This window comes from Mus caroli, unplaced genomic scaffold (genome assembly GCF_978045245.1).
Source record: "Mus caroli unplaced genomic scaffold, Mus_caroli_1 scaffold_7, whole genome shotgun sequence".
In the NCBI taxonomy this organism is placed as follows: Eukaryota; Metazoa; Chordata; class Mammalia; order Rodentia; family Muridae; genus Mus; species Mus caroli.
This window is the reverse complement of record NW_028227262.1, coordinates 15022363-15047653: the sequence shown is the minus strand read 5'-3', so window position 1 is coordinate 15047653 and position 25291 is coordinate 15022363. Positions and strand designations below refer to the sequence as shown.

General features: G+C 45.8%; 1 protein-coding gene across 2 annotated transcripts; it reads right to left on the bottom strand.

Annotated features, from left to right (window-relative positions):
- Positions 1-255: 255 nt before the first annotated feature.
- Mansc1 (MANSC domain containing 1) lies at positions 256-24418 on the bottom strand. 2 transcript variants are annotated; one of them, XM_085839843.1, is made up of 5 exons: positions 23776-24088; positions 14443-14492; positions 14096-14382; positions 10213-10353; positions 256-3774 (listed from the first exon to the last, which is right to left on the bottom strand). In XM_085839843.1, the coding sequence occupies exons 3-5, from the start codon at positions 14313-14315 to the stop codon at positions 2891-2893; spliced, it is 1245 nt and encodes a 414-aa protein (XP_085695969.1). In that variant the 5' UTR covers positions 14316-14382; positions 14443-14492; positions 23776-24088; the 3' UTR covers positions 256-2890. The 2 variants fall into 2 exon arrangements, with proteins under 2 accessions (XP_085695969.1, XP_085695970.1); XM_085839844.1 differs by lacking the exon at positions 23776-24088 and adding an exon at positions 24203-24418 and having other exon boundaries at positions 14096-14492.
- Positions 24419-25291: the final 873 nt, after the last annotated feature.

The following is a 25291-nucleotide window of genomic DNA, read 5'->3' as shown; positions in this document are numbered from 1 at the left end:
GCTGGCCTTTCTCTTTCCTCTCCAAGCCCACTAACGGGGAGGGGAGCCATTTCCAAATCCCAAGGCACTTGGTTACAAATCTGATTCTGCTCTACAAGTGGATATTCAAAAAACTGCTTGTTAAACCATCTCAAGGCTTTATTTATTCAACCTACTTAAAGCTTATGTAAGCTCCTTGGAGATCTGTGTCAAGCTGTTAAATTGGAAAATACATGAAAAAAATAGGACTTTCAATAGGCCACCTTTTCTCTCAAATTCGTTTCACCCAGACTGCGGTGGTAGTGGTGGTGGGGCAGTTATTAGGAAAATGGAGGGGAAGAAGGTGGTGAGGAGAGAGGAGGTGAGGAGAGAAGAGGTGAGGAGGAAGGGGAGAAGCCCTTGGGTCATTTTCTACTTCTGCCTTCCTGGCTACCCTTGTTAATCAGCTACTGCCCTCTAGTGCTTGTTGTTTAGGTTACATGTGAAGTTTTTGTGTGTGTGTGTGTGTGTTTAGTGTATATATGTGCCAGATTGTATGTATACATGTACACATATAGGTACCTGTGCGGGGCCAGAGGGGATGGGTGTTCGATCACCTGGAACTAGAGTTACAGATGGTTACAGCTGTGGGCTGCTGGCAACTGAACCCCAGGCCTGTGTAAGAGCAGCAAGTGCTCTGAACTGCTGAGTCAGCTCTCCATTTTTACCTTTAAAAACCACGTTTAGGGCCTTAGGAAAATAGCTCAGTCAGAAAAAGGCTGAGATCAGATCCCAGCAGCCACTTAAAAATCAGGGTGTGATGGTGCATTCTGGAATCCTAGCACTGGGGAGGTGAGACAGGGGGATTCCTGGAGCTCACTGGCCAGTTAGTCTTGACAAATGGTAAGCTCCATATTCAGCAAGAGCTTGGATGAAAAAATAAATAAGGTGTAAAGCAGAGTAGTGGTGGCACATACCTTTAGTCTTAGCATTCAGGAGACAGAGGCAGGGGGATCTCTGTGAGTTCCAGGTCAGCCTGGTCTACGAGGCTAGTTCTAGGACACACACACATACACACACACACACACCAAACCTGTCTTGAAAAAGCATATATATATATATATATATATATATATATATATGAGAATGGTAGTGGAAATGACCTGTGGTAGTATCTTGATTGTCAACATGACACACCTAGAAAGACTGTCTCCTCCATGATATTGACCTATGTCTGATGGATGGAGGAGGGGGACCCAGCTCACTGTGAACAGTACATCCCTACACAGATGAACCTGGGCTATATAAGAAAGGAGCAAGCCCATCAACAGGGATTCTCGTGATTTCTGCTTCAGTTCCTGCTTTAGCTGCTGCCCTGTTTCCCTCATTGGTGAAGTTTGACCAGGAAATGTTGCTTTGGTCATGGTATTCTTCACAAGAACAGTGTCAAACTAGACACCACCTGACACTGACCTCTGGTCCCTACATACGTGTGCAAACACAAATGCGTACAAACTTGTCTATATCTGGATGGCTCTACCATTCTTGTTTAGCCAATAAGCACATTGGAATTCAGAGATGAGAGGCCCAAGGGACCCAGATGGCCTTCTCCACTCTTAGTTTCCCTACCCCCACTTGTCTTGCAGAACGCAACCAATAAATAGTATACTAATCAAAAAGCTACATATTACTTCTGATATCATTCCCAGTAAACCTGTAACTGATGGTTGTTCAAGTTTAGATAGTCATAATATCAGAAATTTTTAGACTTGGTACAATTTTAGAAAATGTTAGCACTTTTTTAAAAAAAGTTAGACCTAATCCTAAATCCCTTGTTTGGCTGTTTCTAAGAACTAATTAACTAGCCAGTTGCGGGGGGCACATACTTATAATCCCAGATCTTGGACGGCGGAGGCAGGAAGATCAGGAATTCAAGACCATCCTTGGCTCCGTGGAGAGTTTGAGGCCGGTCTAGGCTACATGAGGCATTGTCTTAAACAAATAAATAACAAAAAACCTAACTCTTCGTCGTCTCCATGGTGGACTAACACTCCGCTAAGATCCTCCCAAAGGAACTTCTTTGGTCATTGGCCGGAAGAGAGGTTGTCGGTTTTCAGCATGGGGTGCCTGCTTCCCCATTCCCTCACTTTACTGATAGGAAGAAATTGAAAGCTATCCAGCTGGCTGTGCCGCCAGAACAAGAGATTTATTCAAATATTTAATTGGAGGAAGATACATCTGGATTTTATTGGAATTTTATTGGAATTCATATAAAAAAAAAAAGAGGACCCATTAAAACTCGTATCAAACAGTTGCCATTATCTGGAATGGGAAGTAGCAATGAATCACAGCTCAGATGTCCTAAACCTACAAACTGTCTTGATCTAAAGCCAGATACTACGTTTCTAGTTTATATTTAAGTATACTTAAATAGTTAGGAGTTATTTTCAGCTACTATTTTACAGACAGATCACTCAGTAACTTAACTTAGTTTCTTTTAACCCTTCTTCTCTTCCTCTTAAAAAAAAAAAAGCCAAACAGACAGAAAGTGGTTGGACTGAGGGATGGCTCAGAAGGAGATGGCTTGCCTAGCATGCAGAGGGCCCTCACCTGTATTATTGGAAAAAAAATTAAAAAAAATTTTTTTTCTTAATTAAAAATCCAGACATGGTAGTGAAAAATCTGCAATCCCTGAACTCAGGAGGCAGAGGCAGGAAGATCAGGAGTTCAAAACCAGCCTGGGCTACCTGAGCCTGTTTCGAAAAGGAAAAGGAAGAGGAGGAAGAGGAGGGAGAGGGAGAGGGGGAGGGGGAAGGAGGGAAGTAGGGCTATTCTTCAAGATACGGTTCCTGCTGAGACAGGCTGAGCAGAAGGGACACAGGTGTGTTTGGCAATGAGTTCTTACATGAACTAAGAGATACCGAACTTGTCTTTAGATGTCAACATAGATCCCGTTGATCAAGTAGTCAAGTCTTGAATACCGTTTCCTACGGAGAGCTTCAACCAGCATCCTACCCAAGAGGACCAGGCCTATTACCAGAAACAAAACACCACAAAGGAGGGTCCCAATGAGAAGCCACTTCTCAAATGAAAGGCCATGCTGGCTTTTTGGACCCTTGTTCAGTGATGCGCTGCCTACACTGACCCTCCTGTCCTCCCAGGAAGCAGTCTTGTTTGTAATGGAAGACTCTGAGGTTGAGCTTTTCCCATGCCTCGGGTCTGAAGTCAGCGTAGAGCCTCCTTGAAAGGGCATTGTTTCGAAGATGCCTTTGGAGTCTGTATGTGCCTGAAAGGTGTTAGTCAAAGCTGCCTGATGTGTAACCACGGGTGTAAAACTTGTAGACTCAGGGACTGCTGGGAGCTTCGAGGTCACGATGGTGACAGGTGATGCTGTGGTGGCCTCCTTCTGCTTCAAAGTCTTAGCTGTCACTGAAACGCTGGTCAACAGAAGCGCAGGCTTCAGGGTGGCAGAGACGTTACGGAGGGGAGCCACAGCTACAGTGGTAGGTAGAGTCGGCACAGTTTTAGGGAGCAAATGAGCCATATTTAGTTCCGAGGGAAGTTGTAAACTCTGAGGATGGCTTTTTTCTTCACGGAGCTGCGTGCTTGTTTCATCATCCTTGATGTGTTTGCTCAAGTGCAGCGGGGCTGTGGACTTCAGAGAAGATCCGTCACTCCAAGACAGGCCGGTGGGCTTTGGGGAACCTGCTGGGGTACGAACCCCAGGGGTGGCTCCTGGTGACGAATGGCCAAGTGAGAGAGACTCTCCTTGTGTTAACTGTTGGAGTGATGAATTAGCGCTGGTCAGCGGAAAATCTGAAAGTATAAAGAAAATCGGAAGAAGAGTTAAAATGTCCATGGTGTGTGTGTATAAAGTACAAATGTTTACTACGTCCCCAGACTCGATGCCTGATGCACGTGCTGGTGAGTTGGTTGTTGTTGTTTTGTCGATTTATAGAAACCACAGTCACCTGGGCGAGGGGGGGGGGAGCCTCAGCTGAGAAAACGCCTCCATCAGATTGGCCTGTAGACAAGTCTTTCAAGGCGTTTTCTTGGTTAACGATTGATATGGGCAGACTTGGCCCACTGTGGGTGGTGCCACCTCTGGGCAGATGGTCTTGGGTAGTATAGAAAAGCAAGCTGAAGCAGCCATGGAAAGCAAGCCAGCTTTCCTCCAGGGTGTCTGCACCGGCTCCTGCCTCTAGGTTTCTGCTGTGGCTTCTTCCCTCGGTGATGGACTGTGATCAGGATATATAAGCCAAATAAACCCCTTCCTCCCCAGAGTGCTTTTGGTCGGTGATCTATCGCAGAAATAGAAAACAAGCTAAGAAAAGTGGGGGAGGGGCTGGAGCGATAACTCAGCAGTTAAGAGCACTGACTGCCAGAAGTCCTGAGTTCAATTCCCAGCAACCACATGGTGGCTCCCAACCATCTGTAATGAGATCCGATACCCTCTTCTAGTGTGTGTCTGAAGACAGCTGAAGTGTACTCATATAAATTAAAAATAAATCAATCTTTAAAAAAAAAAAGAAAGAAAAAACCAAGCTAAGACAGACTGACTGACAACTCTCTCTCTCCCTCTCTCTCTCTCTCTCTCTCTCTCTCTGTGTGTGTGTGTATACACTTGTGCATACATGCTAGAACATGAACACAGAACCATCCCGTGTATATCAAGCATGCACGGTATAACTAAACTACACCTCAGCCTCAGATACTGGCTATTTCATCAAAGCATGTATAAGATAGAAAAGTACACACTAATTATCACACAGTGTCTCTTTACCTCGTGGTATGGTTTATTTCTAGCCCAGTAGGACAGAAGAGAAGAGAAAGTGAGGGTGGGGGTGCCCAGGTTGAGTGAGGAATAGGTGGGAACTGCGGGAAGGCTGGGAGAACACCCTGCAGAAGGAAGGAGGGTTAGGGAGAGAAAGACAGCAGCAGAGCGGGGAGGGTGGGGAGGGGGGGTTTGCTGAGCAGGATGAGGACTGGCAGGAAAGACGCAGTGTGAGACAAGCTTTCTGCCAACTGCCACAGCAACAGGTAATCATGGAGACAGATGCTCCAGCCTGGTAGTGGGACAGGTGGGAAACAGTGAGAGAGGCCTCCGGAAAATGAGTCAGGGGGAGTGGAACTGGTGACAGGCCTTGAACAGTGGGGATGGTGTCACAGAAACAGGAAGGGGTGGGCTTCGGGATCTGGACTGCTTGAGGAACACCGAGCCAACGAGATAGCACAAGGCAAATCCAAATAAAATCAGGGGTGGGCCGTTCAGAGTGTTATCAGAAGAGGGAGGCTATCCGAGACTTGACTTGGACTTTCAAAGCTTGGTGTTAATAGAGCAAATGCCTTAGGTTATGGGAATAATGTTTGAAACCAGAATGCCCACACTGGCTATGACAGACCAGCTCCCAGGGAACAATCAAGGGGGTTGCCCTGAGCCACACACAGCTGTTCACCACAGCTCAAACTGGAAAAGCTCGTTAAGGCAATCAAGTGCGTCGAGAGATAATTTGAATTGCTCAGTATTAACTACGCTACTTGGCTGTTTTGATAGTATTAGCAGGGCAGGCAAGTCAGGGCTGGGAGTGTAGCTTGGTTGGTAAGGGCCAGCATCCACGAAGCCCTGGACTCAACCCCCAGTATCACATAAACTGGGCACAGTGGAACACGCCTGTAAACCCAGCCCCCAGGAGGTGGAGGCAGGAGGGTCAGGTGTTCAAAGCCATCCTCTGCTACACAGAGAGGCCAAGGCCACCCAGGGTAAATAATACCCTGTCTCAAAAAATAAGAACTGGGCAGGGGGAAAAAAATGAGGAGAAAAAAAAAAAAAAAGACCTGCAGGAAACAGGGGAGGCGTCACCCTCCTCGCCTCTTTTCTTCTTAATGTCCCTCCATGTCGGTTTCTAAAGTAGACCTCTTATGACTCCTAACAGATCCAAGGGCAACTGCAGAGGTGGGGTAGCTTGGAAATGCTCGCTAATCCTCATGCCCTCCACGGTTCTTAATTATTTATTGTTATTACTACTTTTAATATTTTAAGCATTTATTTATGGGGAGATGGAGGAAGGGACCCAGCGTATATGCGTGGAGATCAGAGGACAACTCGTAGAAGCCTGTTCTCTCCTTGTACCACGTGGGTCCTGGGACTCAGGTCATCAGGCCTGGCCGCTGGAGCCTTTACCCACTGAGCCATCTTGCTGGCCCTATTTCATTTGTTTGAGCCCTGGCTGTCCTGGAACTCATTCTGTAGGCCAGGGTGGCCTCGAACTCAGAAATCCGCCTGCCTCTGCCTCCCAAGTGCTGGGATTAAGGCTCATCTTGAGCCCTGGATCTGCATGCTCCCACCCTGCTGGCATTATAGGTGTGTATCATCCCACCAGGCTACAAGAACCTTTACAAGAATCAGTTCATTCATCTAGGACAGGGTTTAACATCAGTGGCCAAGCCCCGCCCGCCCGCCCGCCCGCCCACTCCCTCCGTGTGCCCTGCAAGCTGTGACTGAAGTTTACGTCTTTCAATGGCTGAAAATAACCAGCTTTGGACACGTGGAAATCGTACACGGCTTGAACGTTACTGCTCTTCAATCAAGTTTTACTGGTGCCCAGCGCGTTCGCTTATTGATATGGTCACCATGGCAGCTTTTATACGATAAGGACAATGGCAAATAGATATAACTGGTTGCACACAGCCAGAGCGCTTCAACCCAGGCCTCCAAAACCTAAGTACTATTTGACATCAGACAGTAAAGCTGCCCGACGTATGCTCTAGGCTACCTCGCTTCAACCCAGGCCTCCAAAACCTAAGTACTATTTGACATCAGACAGTAAAGCTGCCCGACGTATGCTCTAGGCTACCTCGCTCGAGTCTAAAATGGAGTAGGGGCTGGGTGTCGTAGTGATGCCATTAATACCAGCACTTGGGAAGTAGAAGGGTCAAGAATTTACTTACAGTCACCCTCAGCTACATAATGAGTTCGAGGCCAGCCTGGTTTACATAGACTGTCTCAAACCACTTCACTTCCCCCACACACAAAAATCTGGATATTTGAGCTTCCTTTTTCCTCTGACAATTCCTTTTTCCTCTTTCTCAATTTCTTCCACATATATATGTGTATATATGTGTGTGTGTGTAACTTCATATGTGTGTGTATCTTCATATATGTGTATATGTGTGTGTATGTGTGTGTGTGTAACTACAGGTGATGTCACATTCATACCATCTCCATCTGTATCATAAGGTATTTAGTAAGAATGAGGACTCAGGCCTGGGAGTGTAGCTTACAGTATGTATGGGCCCCAGGGAGGATGCACACAAAAGAAACAAATATGCCTCAACATGTTTCATTTTAAAAAGTGGGGAGGGGACATCAGCTAGATGGCTCAACAGGGCTGCCAAGTCTGGCCTGAAAAGCCTGAGTTCAGTCCCCTGGACCTATCTGATAGGAGAGAACAGACTCCCACAAGTTGTCCTCTGACCTCTACACTATCACTATCACTATGGTGAGCACAGCTCTGCACACACACACACACACACACACACAATAAATAAAGTGTTATAATAAAACACTTAAATATTATTCTAAAATAAAAAAACAACGAGAGAGAGAGAGAGAGAGAGAGAGAGAGAGAGAGAGAGAGAGAGAGAGAGAGAAAACGAACAAGACCATTTAGCTAATTGACCTGAGGTCTGTTTGATACTGTAAGTTAGCTATATCCATTGACAAGAACTTCGGAAACAGCTGTTTGCTTTCTCAAACCTGTGACCTCAGCTGTAATAAAAAGCAAGCACCAGTCCGGTCTGATAAGATACAAATGTTGGCAAAGAGCCTAGAACCTCACAGAACCCTTCACACCTGCTCCTCCTACCTCGCCCACTGCTGTTTGCACTGGGCGGGGCTTCTCTCTGGGGTTTGGGAAACAGCCCTGGGCCTTAAACTCTTCTTTAGAGTTTCGTTTTTTCAAGGGATTTTGCTGAGTTAAAAAAAAAAAAAAAAAGAAGAAGAAGAAGAAGAACCAGAGGCTATTGCTTGGAAACCAGCTAAGCAAATAGATTTCCAATTTACTGGATTTCTGAATTCTCCCATTCTTACAGAGCTTGGTAGAAAGATATATTGCAAAACTATTAAAGACAGATGAATGCGAAGCTGCAGTGCGTTTATAGCCCGAGCAGAGTCCACTGTCATCTTTCAAAGTGTCAGTCTGTAAATATTAGTCAGCTGGTTACAGGAAATAAAATTCCTTCAGAAACAAACCACCAAACAGATATTTACATTTCAGTTCAGTTCAAACAGGATAATTTATGATCAGTGGAAGAACTCAACCCGCAAACGCGATAGATTTATAAATTGAATTAAGGACATAACTTGTATACATCCTGTAGGAATGAATACACAGTCCTCCGCATGTGACCAGGATCTCGTGTCACGGCAAAGAACCACCCATCCTTCAACCTGCTCTGCGCTCATGATGCCCCCTGGTGGCTGCCGGCAGAACAGCTTGATTCCAGATCTACCTTCTTCTTATCCTTACCAAGTTCCTACAAGGACCCACTTTCCTTTCCTCTCATCTCCACTGGCCAGCATCTTTATCTTGTATTTCTTCTTTCATACACTATAAAAACAGCAACTCTACAGAAATATTATGGAAATTGGGAAAGTTAATCTTCAATTATAATTTATATCACCATGGCAGATCATTCGAACAGTCTGTGTTCTGTGCACCCATTTCAGGAAGTGTTTGGCACACTGGATTTCCCTGGTTCTGGAACAAAATTCAGGCACCCCCCATCCCCCACTCAGGAGACAAAGCACACACCCAGGTGCTCCAGACAGTTCATCCCACAAAGCACCTCAATTTAACAGGCAAGAGAGGAACACTTTACTATATATACTCTACTTCCTGACTCTAACATTACTGTCCTTCAGATCAGCCAGTTCACAAATGGTGGCCCCACCCGTCGGATGTGCTGTTCAAAAACTAAACCTCAGCCTCCTTGTGTCCATTTTCCTGGCTACCAGCAAGCCTTAGAAACTTACCTCTTTCTATCTCCTTTAATGTCCCCCGGCCATCTTCTGCTTCCCAAGCAACCAGTTTTTCCATTTTCCCACTCCTGTGGCCTCAGAGTAGTTCTAAAAGGAGACACCGGTGGGCTCTAAGAAGTCTCCTTAAAGACACACTGGAAGCACACAGCCTAAGTCTCAACACTGTAGAGACAGAAGTAGGCAGACCTCTCTGAGGTCAAGACCAGGCTAGACTACATGGCAAACCTGAGATCTGAGCAAGATACCCAGAATGCACACAGGGGCAGAAAGAGAAGTCCAAGTCCACAAGACTCTCTCTGTCCTCCACACATGCCAGGTCATGTGCACACACACACACACACACACACACACACACACACATACATAATAATAACAGGAATTAAAAAAAAAAAGACACCATGGAGCACGGCTACCCCAAAACTTCCCTCAGCATTTCCCTTCTCCACATACAATAAAACTTACCTCCTCTTCTGGATGTCAAATACATGAGTGACCTGGACTCCCTGCCTCCTCACACCACACACTCTGTATAGCTTACTATGCCTCTTGGGGCTCGGAATGAACATCTGCTCTTCAGACATTCCAGACCCATTCCACCTAAGGATCATGGTCCTGGGAGATCTTCTCTGTCTCCTTAGAGCTGGCCCCTGGCTTTCCATATCTCAATCTAGGGGTTATATCCTCACCTAATTTAGGGGGTCACCTTGGCAATTATTCTGTGGGGTTATCTTAACCCTGTACATCACTTGTGAGTCCTCTGCATTCTTCTTGAGCGTGCGTTATGACTACCATCTCTGCTCCCCCAAAGTCGGCTTGAGAAATTAGAACTGTGGTTTTTATGTTCAGCACTTCATCCTTGGGATATAGAAAGTGTGCTGAGGCAAAGGAAATGCTAAATAACATTATTTATTGACTAAGTGAACAAATATAATATTAACAATCAACTGGGATACCTAGGAGACTTCGTCTATTTTAAAGAGAAAAGTGCCCATAACAGAACTATGCACTTTTAATAATATGAAGGTAAAAACAAAATTAAAAAAAAATACTGCCCGATCGCATTATAGGAAAATATATTTTAGCTTAATGCATTTCAAATCATGAAATATTTATGAACTTTTTGTGATACTTAAGAATCTTACAGGACATCTTCCACAGACGCCAAATCTCTACATAACTTAGTCACCAAAGACAGAGAGCAATGCCTTTCTTACCTCTGACGAGTCTGTAGGTCACAAGGCCCTTGGCTGGCTTCAGCGGACAGGCATCCTCGCTGGGACAGAAAAACAGGTAGCAGTTGGGCTGTCTGTCTGTCTTCCGGGTGTCAAAGATCATCAAATTACATGCCTTGTCCCCTGCAATGAAAGACTTGTAAGCACAATTTTGAAATAGAACTTTCTAGACTGGGGCAAGATGGAGGCGCTGTAAATACTGGGTACTTCCCTGCAGAGTACCTCTGCTCACTTGGCTTCTTCGCTGACCCCTCAGATAATTTCCTTTCCCTGAGTATAGTGACACCTGGTCGGCTCTAGAAGCCTGAGTTTAAAAAATCTTAGAAAAGCTTCCCCCCTTTTTTTTCAACTTAAAATCATATTATTATCTTTTTATGTATATGGGTGCTTTGCCTGCATGCATATCTATGTACTGTGTGCATGCAGTGCTTGCCGAAGCCAGAAGAGGGCGTCAAATCTTCTAGAACTAGTGTTACAGATGCTTGTGAGCATGGTGTGGGCGCTGGGATTCAAACCTGGGTCCTCTGGAAGAGCAGCCAGTGTTCTCAGCCACTGAGCTTCCCACACCAATTTCTAGAAGCACCTTTAGTTCTCCAGAGATAGATCTTCCAGATGTTAAGATATCTTTTAGGGGCCGGGCGGTAGTGGCGCTTGCCTTTAATCCCAGCACTTGGGAGGCAGAGGCAGGAGGATTTCTGAGTTCGAGGCCAGCCTGGTCTGCAGAGTAAGTTCCAGGACAGCCAGGGCCACACAGAGAAACCCTGTCTCGAAAAACCAAAAAAAAAAAAAAAAAAAAAAAAAAAAAGATATCTTTTAGGGGCTAGGGGTTAAATCTTAGCACCTACATGCTTCAGCTCCAGCTCTAGAGGATCTGATGCTGTATTCTGGCCTCCTTGGGTACCAAGCACACACGTGATAAACACACATATATGCAGGCAAACCCACCCAGACGCATAAAATAAAAATAAACCTGAAAAACAAAGATGGCAACAAAAGACATGTTTTAGCTAGGTGTGGCATGGTGATATAGTCTTGAGGTAATCATCAGGACTCAGGAGGTAGAGGCTGGATGAACAGGAGTTCAAAGCCATCCTCGGCTACATACTGAGCTTGAGGCGAGTCTGACTGTAAGAGATCCTAAGTTAAAACAACAAACAAGGTAATACCCTCAGCAGCATTGGTGAAGGTGATTGTCACTGAAAACCATGATTGGTTTGAGAGGCCTGTGGTACTCAGTGAAGCACCCTCCTGGGTGAGCCCTTCCAGGAAGGCTACATGAGGAGTTTGAGGCTATCGGGAGCTTTATAATGCCCTGCCCGAAACAAAAGCTGAGCACAGTTGTACATCCCGTAATCTCATAGTGCTCAGGAGGCAGACGCAGGAGGGTAACCACCAGTTCAAGGACAGTCTCGGCTACACAGTGAAACACTGCTCAAACAACAACAACAACACGCAAACCATTTATACAAGACAGAAATCTTATCTGTGAGGACTGAATGCCCGCTGTGTGGATGTTTCCTGGCAATGCAGAAAAGCAGATATTTGTCCTGAATGCCAAGAACAGAGCGTTTCCTACTTTATTTTACAGTGAAAGTACTCATACAGCTTTGCCACCCATGGATCTCAGTTTACAGATTCTATTTATTTATTTATTTGTTTATTTATTTTTAGAGATTTGTTTATTTTATGTATGTGAGTACACCGTTCATGCTTTAGGAGAGTGTGGAGAGAGGAGAGACACAGAGGCCACCATGGGGTAGAGAAGAAAGGAGAGTACCCTGCGCTCTGGCCAAGAGAGCGCTGCCCAGAGGGCCACACAAATGGGTTTGGAGCCGCCAAGATGGAACATAGAAATTAATAAGTAGTAACTCTGAATATCGGCGGGGCTGGGGGTAGATTCTAGCAACATGGAAGCTAGACAGTCGCTAAGCTATTAATCTTCTTTAGGTATATTAAAATAAGAGACTGTGTGTGTGTGCGCGAGCATGCGTTTTTCATTCGGGGACATAAACCACTGAGGAGGGTAACAACCCCACGCCATGATTTATTAATAACTATTAATTCAACAGCTTCTATGTGGACATTTACAGAAGTATAGAAAGTAGGAGTTTAAGTTAAATCACCGTGCTTCCTATAAACCACAGTACCACAAAGCAGACTGCTCAGTTTGAGGCCATCAAAGGGTTACTTCCCATGAGCATCTACCACAGGGTCGCTTCCCACACCAGTTCTCCAAAGCCCTGACAATAGCTGGATATCCTGCGATTCAATTCAACCCACTTCTGAGTCTAACCTGCCGGGCTTAGCCCCAGGCTCCATAGGCTTAAGGGTTCCATCCTGAGAGCCTCCTGTCCCCTCAGAAGCCTGTGGCAGGGGGGCAGATCTCGGGTTACCTGAACTCTGACTGGACAACAGATTCAGAGGTCGCTGCAGCTCTGCCCCTCCCATATGATAAATTGCTAGTATGACCCATAGAACTCTTACATTGTAAGATGAAGGACACAAATTATTTGTTTTTGTACATGGGCTGACTACCAAATGCAGGGCCTTCCTTGTATAAAATATAAAGAGCACAAATGAACAATTGGATGAAGGTGGACATGAGGAAAGGTCTAGAAGGGTCATGATTGCAGAAGCGTCTGTCCTTGTGGACCTGGGGTATGCCACCTTCCTAACACACACACACACACACACACACACACACACACACGCGTTCACCCACCTACCTCAGAAGCTCCCTAAACGTCCTCCTTTAGGGACCTATATGCCAGCTTCACTGCATAGGTCTCATCAGTTTAAGTCAGTGGCCCTTTGGTTCCATGTACTCCTCCCTGGAGACTAGGGCACAGGGCTGACCAGGTTTTGCTCTTTCTGATGACCAGCAACATCTAGAACAGTCTGTGGGCCTGTTCGGTAGTCTCAATTAGCACAAGTGAGTCATGGTTGAGCCAGACTTACAAAAATGAGACTTGCGCCTGTCAATCATACATTCCAAGAGTTAGAAAAACTGTGCCACAAACACAGGACAGCCTTCGTATGTTATCCCAGAGGCCCAGGAGGCTCATGTAGGAGAATCACGTGGATAAAGCCTGGGTGGACTACAGAATGGATTTTAAGGCAGCCTGACAATTTAGTGAGACCCTGTCTCGATGAAAAAGTTAAAAGAGCAGGGCTGGAGAGATGGCTCGTGGTTCAAAGCAATTGCTGCTTTCACAGAGGACCCTGGGTCCCAGGACTCAGCCGGCAGCTCATCTGTAGCAGGGTCAGGGGATCTGACACCCTCTTCTGGTCTCTACTGGTACTGCATGCACATGGCAAATACTCCTACGCATAAAAATAGATCGTTCTATTTTTTTTTTTTTTTTTTTTTTTTTTTTGGTTTTTCGAGACAGGGTTTCTCTGTGTAGCCCCGGCTGTCCTGGAACTCACTTTGTAGACCAGGCTGGCCTCGAACTCAGAAATCCACCTGCCTCTGCCTCCCGAGTGCTGGGATTAAAGGCGTGCGCCACCACGCCCGGCTAGATCGTTCTATTTTAAGTAAAAAAAGAAGGCTGGGGGGAAGAGAGAGCTGAGTGGGAGAGCTCTTACTGAGAATACTTGTTCATCTGAGGAGATAAAAGCAACATTCACACAAGGACCTGAGACAAAGGCTATGTATACGATCCTTATGCCACAGCATCCCAGAGAGAGCAACTTAATACAGCACTAGGGTGGATGGTGGAATGTACTTGTGGACAGTCCCCCAGCCCCACTGTGTCACTTGTCTTTCTGATCCACGGAGAATCACTGGTGCAAACGAACCAGCCACACTGTCCAGCCACCATCGTCACAAAGCACACAGACCACAGCAAGCTGAGCCACCTACCTGCTATGTCTTTTGTTGAACAGCAGGCACCGACACAGTCTTCCTGAGTTGCCACGTGTATGGGCTCATTGCCTCGAATGCCTTTTGAAAGCGATGACTGGATGTCAATGACAACGTCTTCTAGACTCTTGGTGAGGCAGTTCTGACCAGCAGACGACCTTGGTGTCAGGAAGGAAATGACCACCAATGCGTAAGTCAAGCTCGCTCCCCTGAAGAACATTCTGAACTGTTGCTTAGTCTTGATCTCTCTGCAGAGACCAAGGATGGACCCTTCTGCTCAAGGATGGACCCTTCTGCTCAAGGATGGACCCTTCTGCTCAAGGATGGACCCTTCTGCTCAAGGATGGCTCTTCTGGTCTCAGTTTACTTCAGGAAAATTGTACAGATGGCTTTTTCTCTAGAAAAAAAAAAAGAAAGCTGAAGCAGGAGGATCGCCACGAGTTCAAGGTCCACTTGGGCTACATAGTGTGAGTTATAGGCCAGCCTGGGCTACATAGTGAGTTACAGGCCAACCTGGGCTACAGTGTGAGATGGCTCAACAGGTAAGAACACTTGCCAAGTTTGGATTCTAGCATACTTTTTTTTATGGCTCACAAACTGCCTATAACTCCAGCTGTAAGGGATCTCACACCCTCTTCTGGCCTCTGCATAGGTACTGGCACAACACACACACAGACGCACACACACACACATGGAAAACAAAACATCGCTTTGAAAACAAATAAGAAACAGTAATAATAAATAAAGGCTTGAAAATACCTATGAAGAAATATAAATGGAAATCCTGTCTGCCTGTGAGTTTGGGAATCCTTCATCACCTTGCCCTTACCAACCTGGAGGAGAAAGGCCATAAAACTGTTGGCACCTGAAGCAAGGCTGGTAGCTCAGCACACAGCCCTCCTCAGTAATAGCAATTAACATTTAAAGCCATCTGGGAGAGGCTGGCATTGACTGTGCCAAGCAACTCCCACAGGGTGGTCCCCTCTTGAATCCTTATACCAGCCCTGCAGACATTGCTTCTCCTTATGCCAAATGAGAGGGAGACATGTCTAATGGTTGAACTCTAGGAACCGGTCAGTTATCATGGGGAACATTCTGGCTCTGATAAGGGAAAACTTAGGGGCAATTATCTTTTTTGATATCCCCCTTTAACACAAAAGCTTAGCTACATAAGTGATACATGTTTGTAACCAAACCAGAAAAACATACAACTCTAGAAAAATCAGACTGTGTGGAGTACCTGGTGCTTTAAGGAAAAACCAGTGTGAAATTGCCAAAGCCATACCTCACCCACCCTCATATTTCCAGAATACATATTTTTGGCTTAATGCTGAATTGCTGCTGCTGCTGCCTGCGCCTGCCTGCCTGCTTCCCTCCCTGCCTCCCCATCCCTCCCTGCCTGCCTTCTTTCCTTGCTTCCTTCTTCTTTATTTTGAAGCAAGGTCTTACTATGTAGATCAGGTTAGCCTGGAACTCAGAGAGATCAGCATGCCTCTGGCCTGCTACATTTTGGAAGTGTGTGTGGTGTTACGTACATGTGCATAGCTGAGCAGATGAGGTTATTTGATTAATAAATGTCCGCCGTAGGCTCATTTGTTTAAACACTTGGTCCCCAGTAGATGGTGCTGTTGGGGGGGGGGGTTATGGAACCATTAGGAGAGGCAACCTTGCTGGAGGAAGTCCATCTTTAGAGGTGAGCTTTGACAATTTACAGGTTTGTTCTGCTTCCTGCTTTGTCTTTCTCCCTCCCTTCTTTCTGGCCTCCATTTTCTCTCTGCTTTATTGTGTGTAAATAAAGATGTAACCAGACAGTTTCCTGGTCCTCCAGCCAAGTCGTGCCTATCTGGACATTACAGAGTCTCCCTCAGGGACTGTAATCCAAAGTAACTGTTTTCTTCTGTAAGTTGCTTTTGGTCGTAGTGTTCCACCACACCACCAATAACAAAAAGTAGCCAGTACAGTGTGCATGGCCCTACACGTATGTGCGGAGGTCAGAGAGGATGTGGGTGTCATAATCTAGCACTCTCCAGCTTATTCCCTGGAGCTGGGCTGGCTTGCTGACACCTCTCTCCCCTGCCTACCCCCACATCCCCAGCACTGATGTCTCTGTTTATGGTATGCCCGGCTTTTTATGTGGGTGTGGAGGATTCAAACTCAGCTCCTCATATTTGAGCAGAAAATGCTTTTACCCACTGACCCATCTCCCTCAGTTCCAACTTTCTGCTTCTTTAGCCTTTCTTCGACCATGGTCTCCTTCGGTCATCTAAGGAATCGAAGGCCCTATCCTGAAAGAATGCTCTAAATACACAAGATGGGCTGAGGGTGCAGAGCAAAGTTACAACAACAGCCACACAGCATTCCTTAAAGCCCACCCGAAACTGCTTATTTTATCAAAATCCGTTTTAGGAGCTTCGGATGGAACTCAGCTGGCACTGCTCATACAACAACCACGAGGCCCTGTGATTCCCAGCATGGCATACACAGGGCCTGGTGGCACACACCTACAATTCTAGCACTCAGGAGGTAAAGACTGGATGATTGGACGTTCAAGGTCCTCCTCCAATACATAGTCAGTTGGAGACAAGCCTGAGGTGCATAAGGCCGTGTTTCAAAACAAACAAAAACAAACAGGCAAACAGGAGATGTGTGTGTGTGTGTGTGTATACATACATACATACATACACATATATATATATATATATATATATATATATATATATATATATATATAACTCTAATGAAGGAAATCAAAGACTAGGTAAGTAGAGAGAAAGCCCATGGTTGTGGTAGGAAGATTATTATTTTGGTATCAGTTTTTCCCAATATCGTATATAAATCCAAACCCAGTAAGTTACTCGGTGGGTAACAACAAAATGCTTTGAACAATGAGGCAGAAATGAAAAGAGCCGTGAAAGTCAGCCAGCACAATAGTGAAGAAAACCAATATCAGCGAACCACCGATCCCTCACCCAGTGCTTGGCGGAAAGTTACAGTTCAGAAAAGTGTTCTGGCAAAAGAAGGGACAAAGAACTTAATGGAACGGGAGGTAGCCTAGAAGGCAACACACACAAACACGACGACTAGTCTCTGGCAAAGGTGCAAAGGCAACTCAACTCTAGCACCGGGGGCTCGCTGGAGAGAAAGCCTGGTGCTAAGCAGTACTCCCTGTTCTTGTACAGGCCCAGAGATCAGCCCCCAGCACCCACCCTAGGGGGCCACAGACACCTCTGAGTCCAGCTCCAGGGGCCCTTTCTGGCCTCTGCACACATGTGTGCTTATTCACATACAGACACATAAATAATAATAAGCTAGAATCTTTTTTTTTTTTAATGGTGTTAGAACAATGGGACAGCCACATGTAACAAATAACAGAGACACAAACTTGTTACCCTTCACGGCGATGAACTCAAAGTGGATGAAGTCCTAAATGTAAAACACAAGTCTGTGCAATTCCAGGAAGTAACAGGGGACAGGTCTTCATGCTCTTTGAGTAATTGAATGATGCGGGTTTTTTGTTTTGTTTTGTTTTTAAGAGACAACAGCAGAAGCACAAACCATAAACAAAGCTGATTTTTGTTTCACGTCTGTTTTATTTTACCAGTATGAGTGTTTAGCCTGCGTGGATGTGTGTGGATGTGGACCATGTGCATATGTGGTGCCTACAGATGTCAGAAGAAAGCATTGGCTCTCCCTGAAACTGGAGCTGTGGATTGTTGCAATGCCACCATGTGGGCGCTACAGCCTTTATAGGAGCAACAGTGTTCTTACACTAAGCTATGTCTCCAATCCCTATTCAATTAAAAAGAACAAAAACCCCTAACACTACTGCTCTATAAAAGCCACTGTTCTTTCCGCGCACATGTATGTGTGTGTGTGTGTGTGTGTGTGTGTGTGTGTGTGTGTGCGCACCTGCCTGTGGGGCACTGAAGTTCAGAATCTTCCTCAACAGCTCTTTCTTCTTCTGAGGCAGGGCCTATTAATCAAACCCAGAGCTTGCCGATACAGCTAATCTTTCTAGCCAGTTTACTCCAGAGATCCCGCAGGTGCCCTTCAAAGGCTACCCAGCCTTCCCAGCACTTCTGTGGGGTGGGAATCCAAGCTCCAGTCCTTATGTTTGCCTGGAGAGTACTAAGTCATCACTCCAAACACAGAAAAATCATTTGTAAGACAGCTGGCTGGTAAAGGCCTGCCATCCAAACCATAGCAAGAACTCTTAACAATAAGGGAAAAACTTAAAAAACGGAGCCAGCATATTAAGGTATAGATCCTTAATTTCAGTACCAGGGGGCAGAGGCAGGCAGACATCTATGAGTGTGAAACCAGTCTAATCTATATATTGAGTTCCAGGACACCCAGGACTGTATCCTGGGACACTGTCCAAAAAACAAAAAAGCCCAGGCGGCGGAAAAAAAAACCCTACAAACAACCCTCCTCCCCTACCCCCACCCTCCAAAAAAACAAAAAATGGGCAAAATAGTATGTCACCAATAATATATATATATGCATACATGTATATACACACATATATATACATATATAGACAAGCATACTTAAAATGCTCAACATTGTATCACCAAGGAACTGTGATTTGAATCAGCACTGAGACACCACTACACATCTATTAGAATGGTAAAAATCTGAGAAAGCAGCAGCGCTAAATGCTGACTGGGATGTGAACCAACAGGAACTCCCATTCCTTGCTGGTAGGAATGCAAACTGGTATGGCCACTCTGGAAGAAGTGTGACTGGGCCTTACCAAGCATAAAGGTCATCTCACAGCAGAATTCAGCAAGCTGTCCTACAGGTACCTACCCAAAGGGATGAAAAATGGTGTCTAGAGCCTGGAGAGAGAGCTCAGCTACTAGGAGCAGATACTGAGTTGTCAAATTCCAGCTCCAAAAGGACCTGACAACCTCTTCTGGCCTCTTCAGGCACTATGGGCTCATGATCCCTGCTTCCACACACACCCACACTTAAAATAAAAAATTTGAAAAGCTGGTTTCTACACACACACACACACACACACAAACACACACACACACAATCTGTACAACATTCTTCAAAATTGCTCAGCACTAGAAACAACCAAGTTGCCATTCCATAGGTGAACAAGTAAATAAAACACATTATATATTTAAATATTGTTCAGCCAGAACACCAATGGCTTATGCTCTAAGATCAAGAATCAACAAATGTGACCTCATAAAATTGCCTTCTGTAAGGCAAAGGACAAAATGGCAACCAACAGATTGGGAGAAGATCTTTACCAAGCCTACATCTGATAGAGGGCTAATATCCAACATATACAAAAAAACTCAAGAAGTTAGACTCCAGAGAACCAAATAACTCTATTATAAATGGGGAACAGAGCCTAACAGAGAATTCTCAACTGAGGAATACCAAATGCCTGAGAAGCACTTAAAGAAATGTTCAAAATCCTTAGTGATCAGGGAAATGCAAATCAAAACAACCCTGAGATTCCACCTCACACCAGTAAGAATGGCTAAGATCAAAAACTCAGGTGACAGCAGATGCTGGCGAGGATGTGGAGAAAGAACACTCCTCCATTGCTGGTGGGATTGCAAGCTGGTACAACCACTTGGAAATCAGTCTGGCGGTTCCTTATAAAATTGGACATAGTACTACTTGAGGACCCAGCTATACCACTCCTGAGCATGAAGGAGTGCCCAGAAGATGCTCCAACAAGTAATAAGGACACATGCTTCACTATGTTCATAGCATATTGTCTTAGTCAGGGTTTCTATTCCTGCACAAACATGATGACCAAGAAGCAAGTTGGGGAGGAAAGGGTTTATTCGCCTTACACTTCCATACTGCTGTTCATCACCAAAGGAAGTCAGGACTGGAACTCAAGCAGGTCAGGAAGCAGGAGCTGATGCAGAGGCCATGGAGGGATGTTCTTCACTGGCTTGCCTCCCCTGGCTTGCTCAGCCTACTCTCTTATAGAACCCAAGACTACCAGCCCAGGGATGGTCCCACCCACAAGGGGCCTTTCCCCCTTGATCACTAATTGAGAAAATGCCTTACAGTTGGATCTCATGGAGGCATTTCCTCAACTGAAGCTCCTTTCTCTGTGATAACTCCAACTGTGTCAAGTTGACACAAAAATAGCCAGTACACATATATATATACATATGTGCTGGAAACAACCCATATGTCCCTCAACAGAAGAATGGATACAGAAAATGTGGTACATTTATACAATGGAGTACTACTCAGCTATTAAAAACAATGGCTTCATGAAATTCACAGGCAAATGGATGGATCTAAAAAATATCATCCTGAGTGAGGTAACTCAGCCACAAAAGAACGAACATGCTATGTACTCACTGATAAGTGGATACTAGGCAAAGAGCATGGAATACCCAGGATACAACTCATGGACCACATGAAGCTCAAGAGGAAGGAAGACCAAAGAGTGGATGCTTCAGTCCTACTTAGAAGAGGGAACAAAATAATCAAGGGAAGTAGAGGGTGGGAGGGACTTGGGAGGAAGAGAAGGGGTGGGGGGAAGAGGAGAAGAATCAGGTATGGGAGGAGATGGAGCTGTACAGAGGGTCGGGAAATTGAACAAGGGTGTGTAGCAATGGGGGGATGGGGAGCTGGGGGTAGCAACCAGAACGTCCCAGATGCCACGAAAGCAAGAGCCTCCCAGGACCCCATGGGGAAGACATTAACTGAAATACACCACAAAGGGGAGGGAGAACCTATCGAGACCATATCCAGAGGTTAGGCATGGGCCCGGTTGAGGATGGGGCCACCCACCCATCTCCTAAATTTTATCCCAGAATTGCTCCTGTCTAAAGGAAATACACAGATAAAGAGTGGAACAGAGACTGAAGGAAAGGTCATTTAGAGACTGCCCCACCTGGGGATCCATCCCATATGCAGACACCAAACCCAGACACTATAGCAGATGCCAAGAAGTACTTGCTGACCAGAGCCTGATACAGCTGTCTACTGAGCTCTGCCAGACCTTGCTCAATACAGATGCAAATGTACCAAACATTGGACACCAATGGGGAAGTTAGGGCAAGGACTATAGGAGCTGAAGAGGTTTGCAACCTCAGAGGAAGAGCAACAATATCAACCAACGAGACCCCCCCCCCCAAAGCTTCCAGGGACTTAACCACCAATCAAAGAGTACACAGGGGGTACCCATGGCTCCATGGCTCCACCACATTCGGCAAAAACGAACATTTTAAAACCTTAAAAGACATATCAGAGCTTACCAATAGGGGAAGCGGGATGGACAGGTGGAATACAGGTCCTTTCAGCTGTAAAATTATTCTGTAAGATACTGCAATGGATACATGTCTTTGTATATCTACCAAGACTCCCCTGAACTGTAAAACATGCCAAGTGAACCCTGTGTGAATAATGAACTTTAGCTGGTAAACGAGGTTATCATACAAAGCCAGTCTATGGTAATAGAACACAAGTTTAAGACTTCCCTGGTTATTACAACTTCTGTGGACACTAAAAATGGGAAGATGTATCATTTTCACATGCCAATCTCTATGTGCTTTATACAGCCCATGACCTTAAATCCGCACAAGAAATCCAGGATAGCCCAACCTAGGCTTTAGGTTAGCCTGAGCTAGCTAGTAAACTCCAGGCCAGCCTGGAATACAACCTGGAGACCTTTACTCAAAACACACACACACACACACACAGAGAGAGAGAGAGAGAGAGAGAGAGAGAGAGAGAGAGAGAGAGAGAGAGAGAGAGAGAGAGAAGACCTATTTTTAAGTCCATGTCCAGGTAAAACAACAAAACAATTGTGTGCTGTATGTGTGGTTCTTAATGGTGAAAATGAGTGGAGGATCAAACGACTGCTGCAGTTTTGAAGCAGTGCTGAATATAATCCTTTGAGAGATTTGTGATGAATCACACCTATGAAATGTATCTGTGCGTTCTGGTGGTGGCAAGTCACAGTCGCTGCTAACCCTACTATGGCTTTGCCTACATCCTTCTTGACAGAAACACTGCTGTGTCAGTTAGAGGAAGGGAAGTAATAAACTTTTCCAAAGTTCACAGACTTCCTGAATTCTATCCATGGAGCCTCGGGAGGGGAAAGGGAAGGGAGGAGAGTCTGATATGGTCTGTCCTCGCACAGGCGCTTGCACAGAAACCTGAACTGTGGGAGGAGACAGCAGGGGCTCTGCTCTCAGCATCTTTACAGTGACTGCTGCTGAGCAGAGAGCACTGTCCTTTGAGGTGGCTCAGTGGGTACCGGGGCTTGCCACCAAGACTGGGGACTGAACTTGATCCCTGGGAACCACATGGTGGAAGTAGAGACCTGATTCCCACAAGTTGTCCTCAGACCTACATATATACACCAGGGTATAAACACGTGTTTATGTGTGCATATACAAGTATGTATATTTTTTTTAATCTTAAAACCAAAACTAAAACGAAAACGAAAAAGAAAAGTAATCCCAGCACTTGGAGGCAGAGGCAGGAAGATTTCTGTGAGTTCAAGGCCAGCCTGGTCTACAGAGCTCATCCCAGGACAGCCAGAACTACACAGAGAAATCCTGTCTTGAAGGCCAAAACCAACCAAACAACCCCAAAAATGTATGGGTGCAGTGGCACACACCTTTAACTACAGCACTGAGGAAGCAGAGGCAGGCAGATCTTGTGAGTTTGAGCCCAACCTAGTCTAAGTAATGAGTTCCAGACTAGCCAGGGTACACAGGGAAATGCAATCAATTAAATTAACAAATAGTTTCATTAGAGATATCCAACAGCTCTTAGATTACTTAGATCTTCTGGTTTTTTTTTGATCCCTGATTAAGAATTACATATTAGGGTTGGAGAGATGGCTCAGAGGTTAAGAGCACTGATTGCTTTTTCAGAGGTCCTGAGTTCAATTTCCATCACCCACATGGTGGCTCACAACCATCTGAATTGGGATCTAATGCCCTCTTCTGGTGTGTCTGAAGGCAGGGGCAGTGTACTCATAAATAAAATAAATAAAAAGAATTACATATTAGCACAATTGTAGTGCCATTAGTTCATGAAGTTATCTAATCCACTATTACTTGGGGCTTAAGGTGTGAAGCTCAACTTAATCCTGTTGAAAAGGGGGACAGAAGACATAGACAGAAGAGAGCTTACTGAGTCACTCAAACTTAACTTGTATGTAACTATTTCAAATGTTGGCAATCATTTACCGCATACTATCAAGAAGTCGGTAACTCTCCTCTCCCTGTCTCTGTTTGCCTCTGTCTCTCTGTCTATTTCTGTCTCTGTCTCTGTCTCTCTCTCTCTCTCCCCCCACCCCCGTTCCCACCCCCCACCTTTACAGAGTATCACACAGCAGGTTGAATAAGGAAAAGGGAAGAGAAAGCATAGGAGAAAACATGGGAACTTTTCCCGTCCTTTGAGCAAGTACATGCTACTCCCTGAATGCTTCAGCGGCCCTCTGCAGACAATTTGGAGCTTGTGCCATTTATAGCAGGTGCTTTCAAGCCCCCCCCCCCCCGACCATCTGGTTTGGGGACTATCCAGGCCAGCCCCACTTTGCCCAAGTCTGGTCCCTGGGGTCGCTTCGAGGTGGTTGCTGGAGCTGGGCCCGGGAAAGGAACGGAGCTGTTCCCAAAAGGGGTCGCGTCTACCCGAGGCCAGCCAAGGGCGGAAAGAGACGCCTTTACCTGCAAGCGAGAGACCCCTGTGGCCCCCGCGGCGCTTGGGCCCAAGGACAGTTAGGTCGCTTTTGCAAAGAACCGGCGAAGCGGCGCAAGGCTCTGGGGATGATCGCAGGGGATGTTCGGCAGCTCCCGCACCGGTCCCGCAGATTTTGTCGTGACCAAGTTCCTGCTTCCGTCGCAGCGACTGAAAGTTTGCACGGGGGAAGGGCGCGTCCCTGCCCTGCAACCCGGAGCTGCTTCCCAGGCAACATCCAGCCTGACCGCCCCAGCCGGGACGTGCGAACCTAGCTGCCAGATTCCCCAGCACCCAACACACTGAGAGCCACTAGAGGGGGAGGGTTGACTCTCGGGGTCACCAAGGGTCTTAAACCGCGGCCGCGGGGAGGCCCTGAAGAGCAAATGCACAGGTGCTGATGGGGAGGTCACTCACTCAGGTGTACTCCAGCTCCACCACTGGGTCGCAATCTTCTTGTCTCTCGTTTAGCAAGCAACCACAGTAAGCGCTGCTTTTTGTTTCCAGACGTTATCTGAAGGCCTGGCGGACTTGGAATTCTTTGGGTATGCAAAGACGACCTTCAACTCCTGATCCTCTTTCCTCTACCTCCAAAGTGCAGGTGTCATGGGGGTTCACCTCCACATTCTGTTCAAGGACACCTTCTTGGTCAAAGATCACAGAGCATCCTAATTTGGGCATAATTAGGAGACTCTATTTTCACAACTGGAGAACGGGAGGGGCTCAGTCACAGCTGGCAGTTCTCCAGCTAACTCTGTAAGGCACATGGCTTTTCCCGGGATGTACTGGGTTGTTGTTGCTGTGTGTTGTTGTTTATTTTGGCTTTTTTTTTTTCCTTTGAGACAGGTTCTCACCAGTCTGGTCTCCAGCTCCATATGTAACTGAGTATGAACTTTTAAGTCCTGATCTTTCTGCCTCTACCTCCCAAGTCATGATGTGTTTATGAGAATGGATAATAACGACGAAAGCAGTGCTGTCTGACACAGCTGTTAAAATGACATCCCTAAACACTTAGCGCAGCACTCTGGCGTTATGGTGGTTTAAAAGTATTTGACTAAAATGTACTTCTTAGCCGGGCGTGGTAGTGCACACCTTTAATCCCAGCACTTGGGAGGCAGAGGCAGGCGGATTTCTGAGTTCGAGGCCAGCCTGGTCTACAGAGTGAGTTCCAGGACAGCCAGGGCTACAGAGAAACCCTGTCTCGAAAAACCAAAAAAAAAAAAAAAAAAAAAAAAAAGTACTTGTTGCCAAATAAATAGAAAATGAGGCTAAATGGTTAAATTAGCTCTGACTGCTCCCTTCACTCCTGTTTGCATATAACCCCAAACGAATAAAACCTCATTAAGAGACTGATGTAATCCAGTCTAACTTCCGGCGCCATCTTCACATTGGCTAGGGCGGAAGAGTTTTGAAACTGCAGTTATAGATGATTGTTCTGGGCCTGTACAGTCAACACATAAGCTGGCTTTAACCAGTAGCTGCAGGAGGTATGTGTCGTCAGAGAAA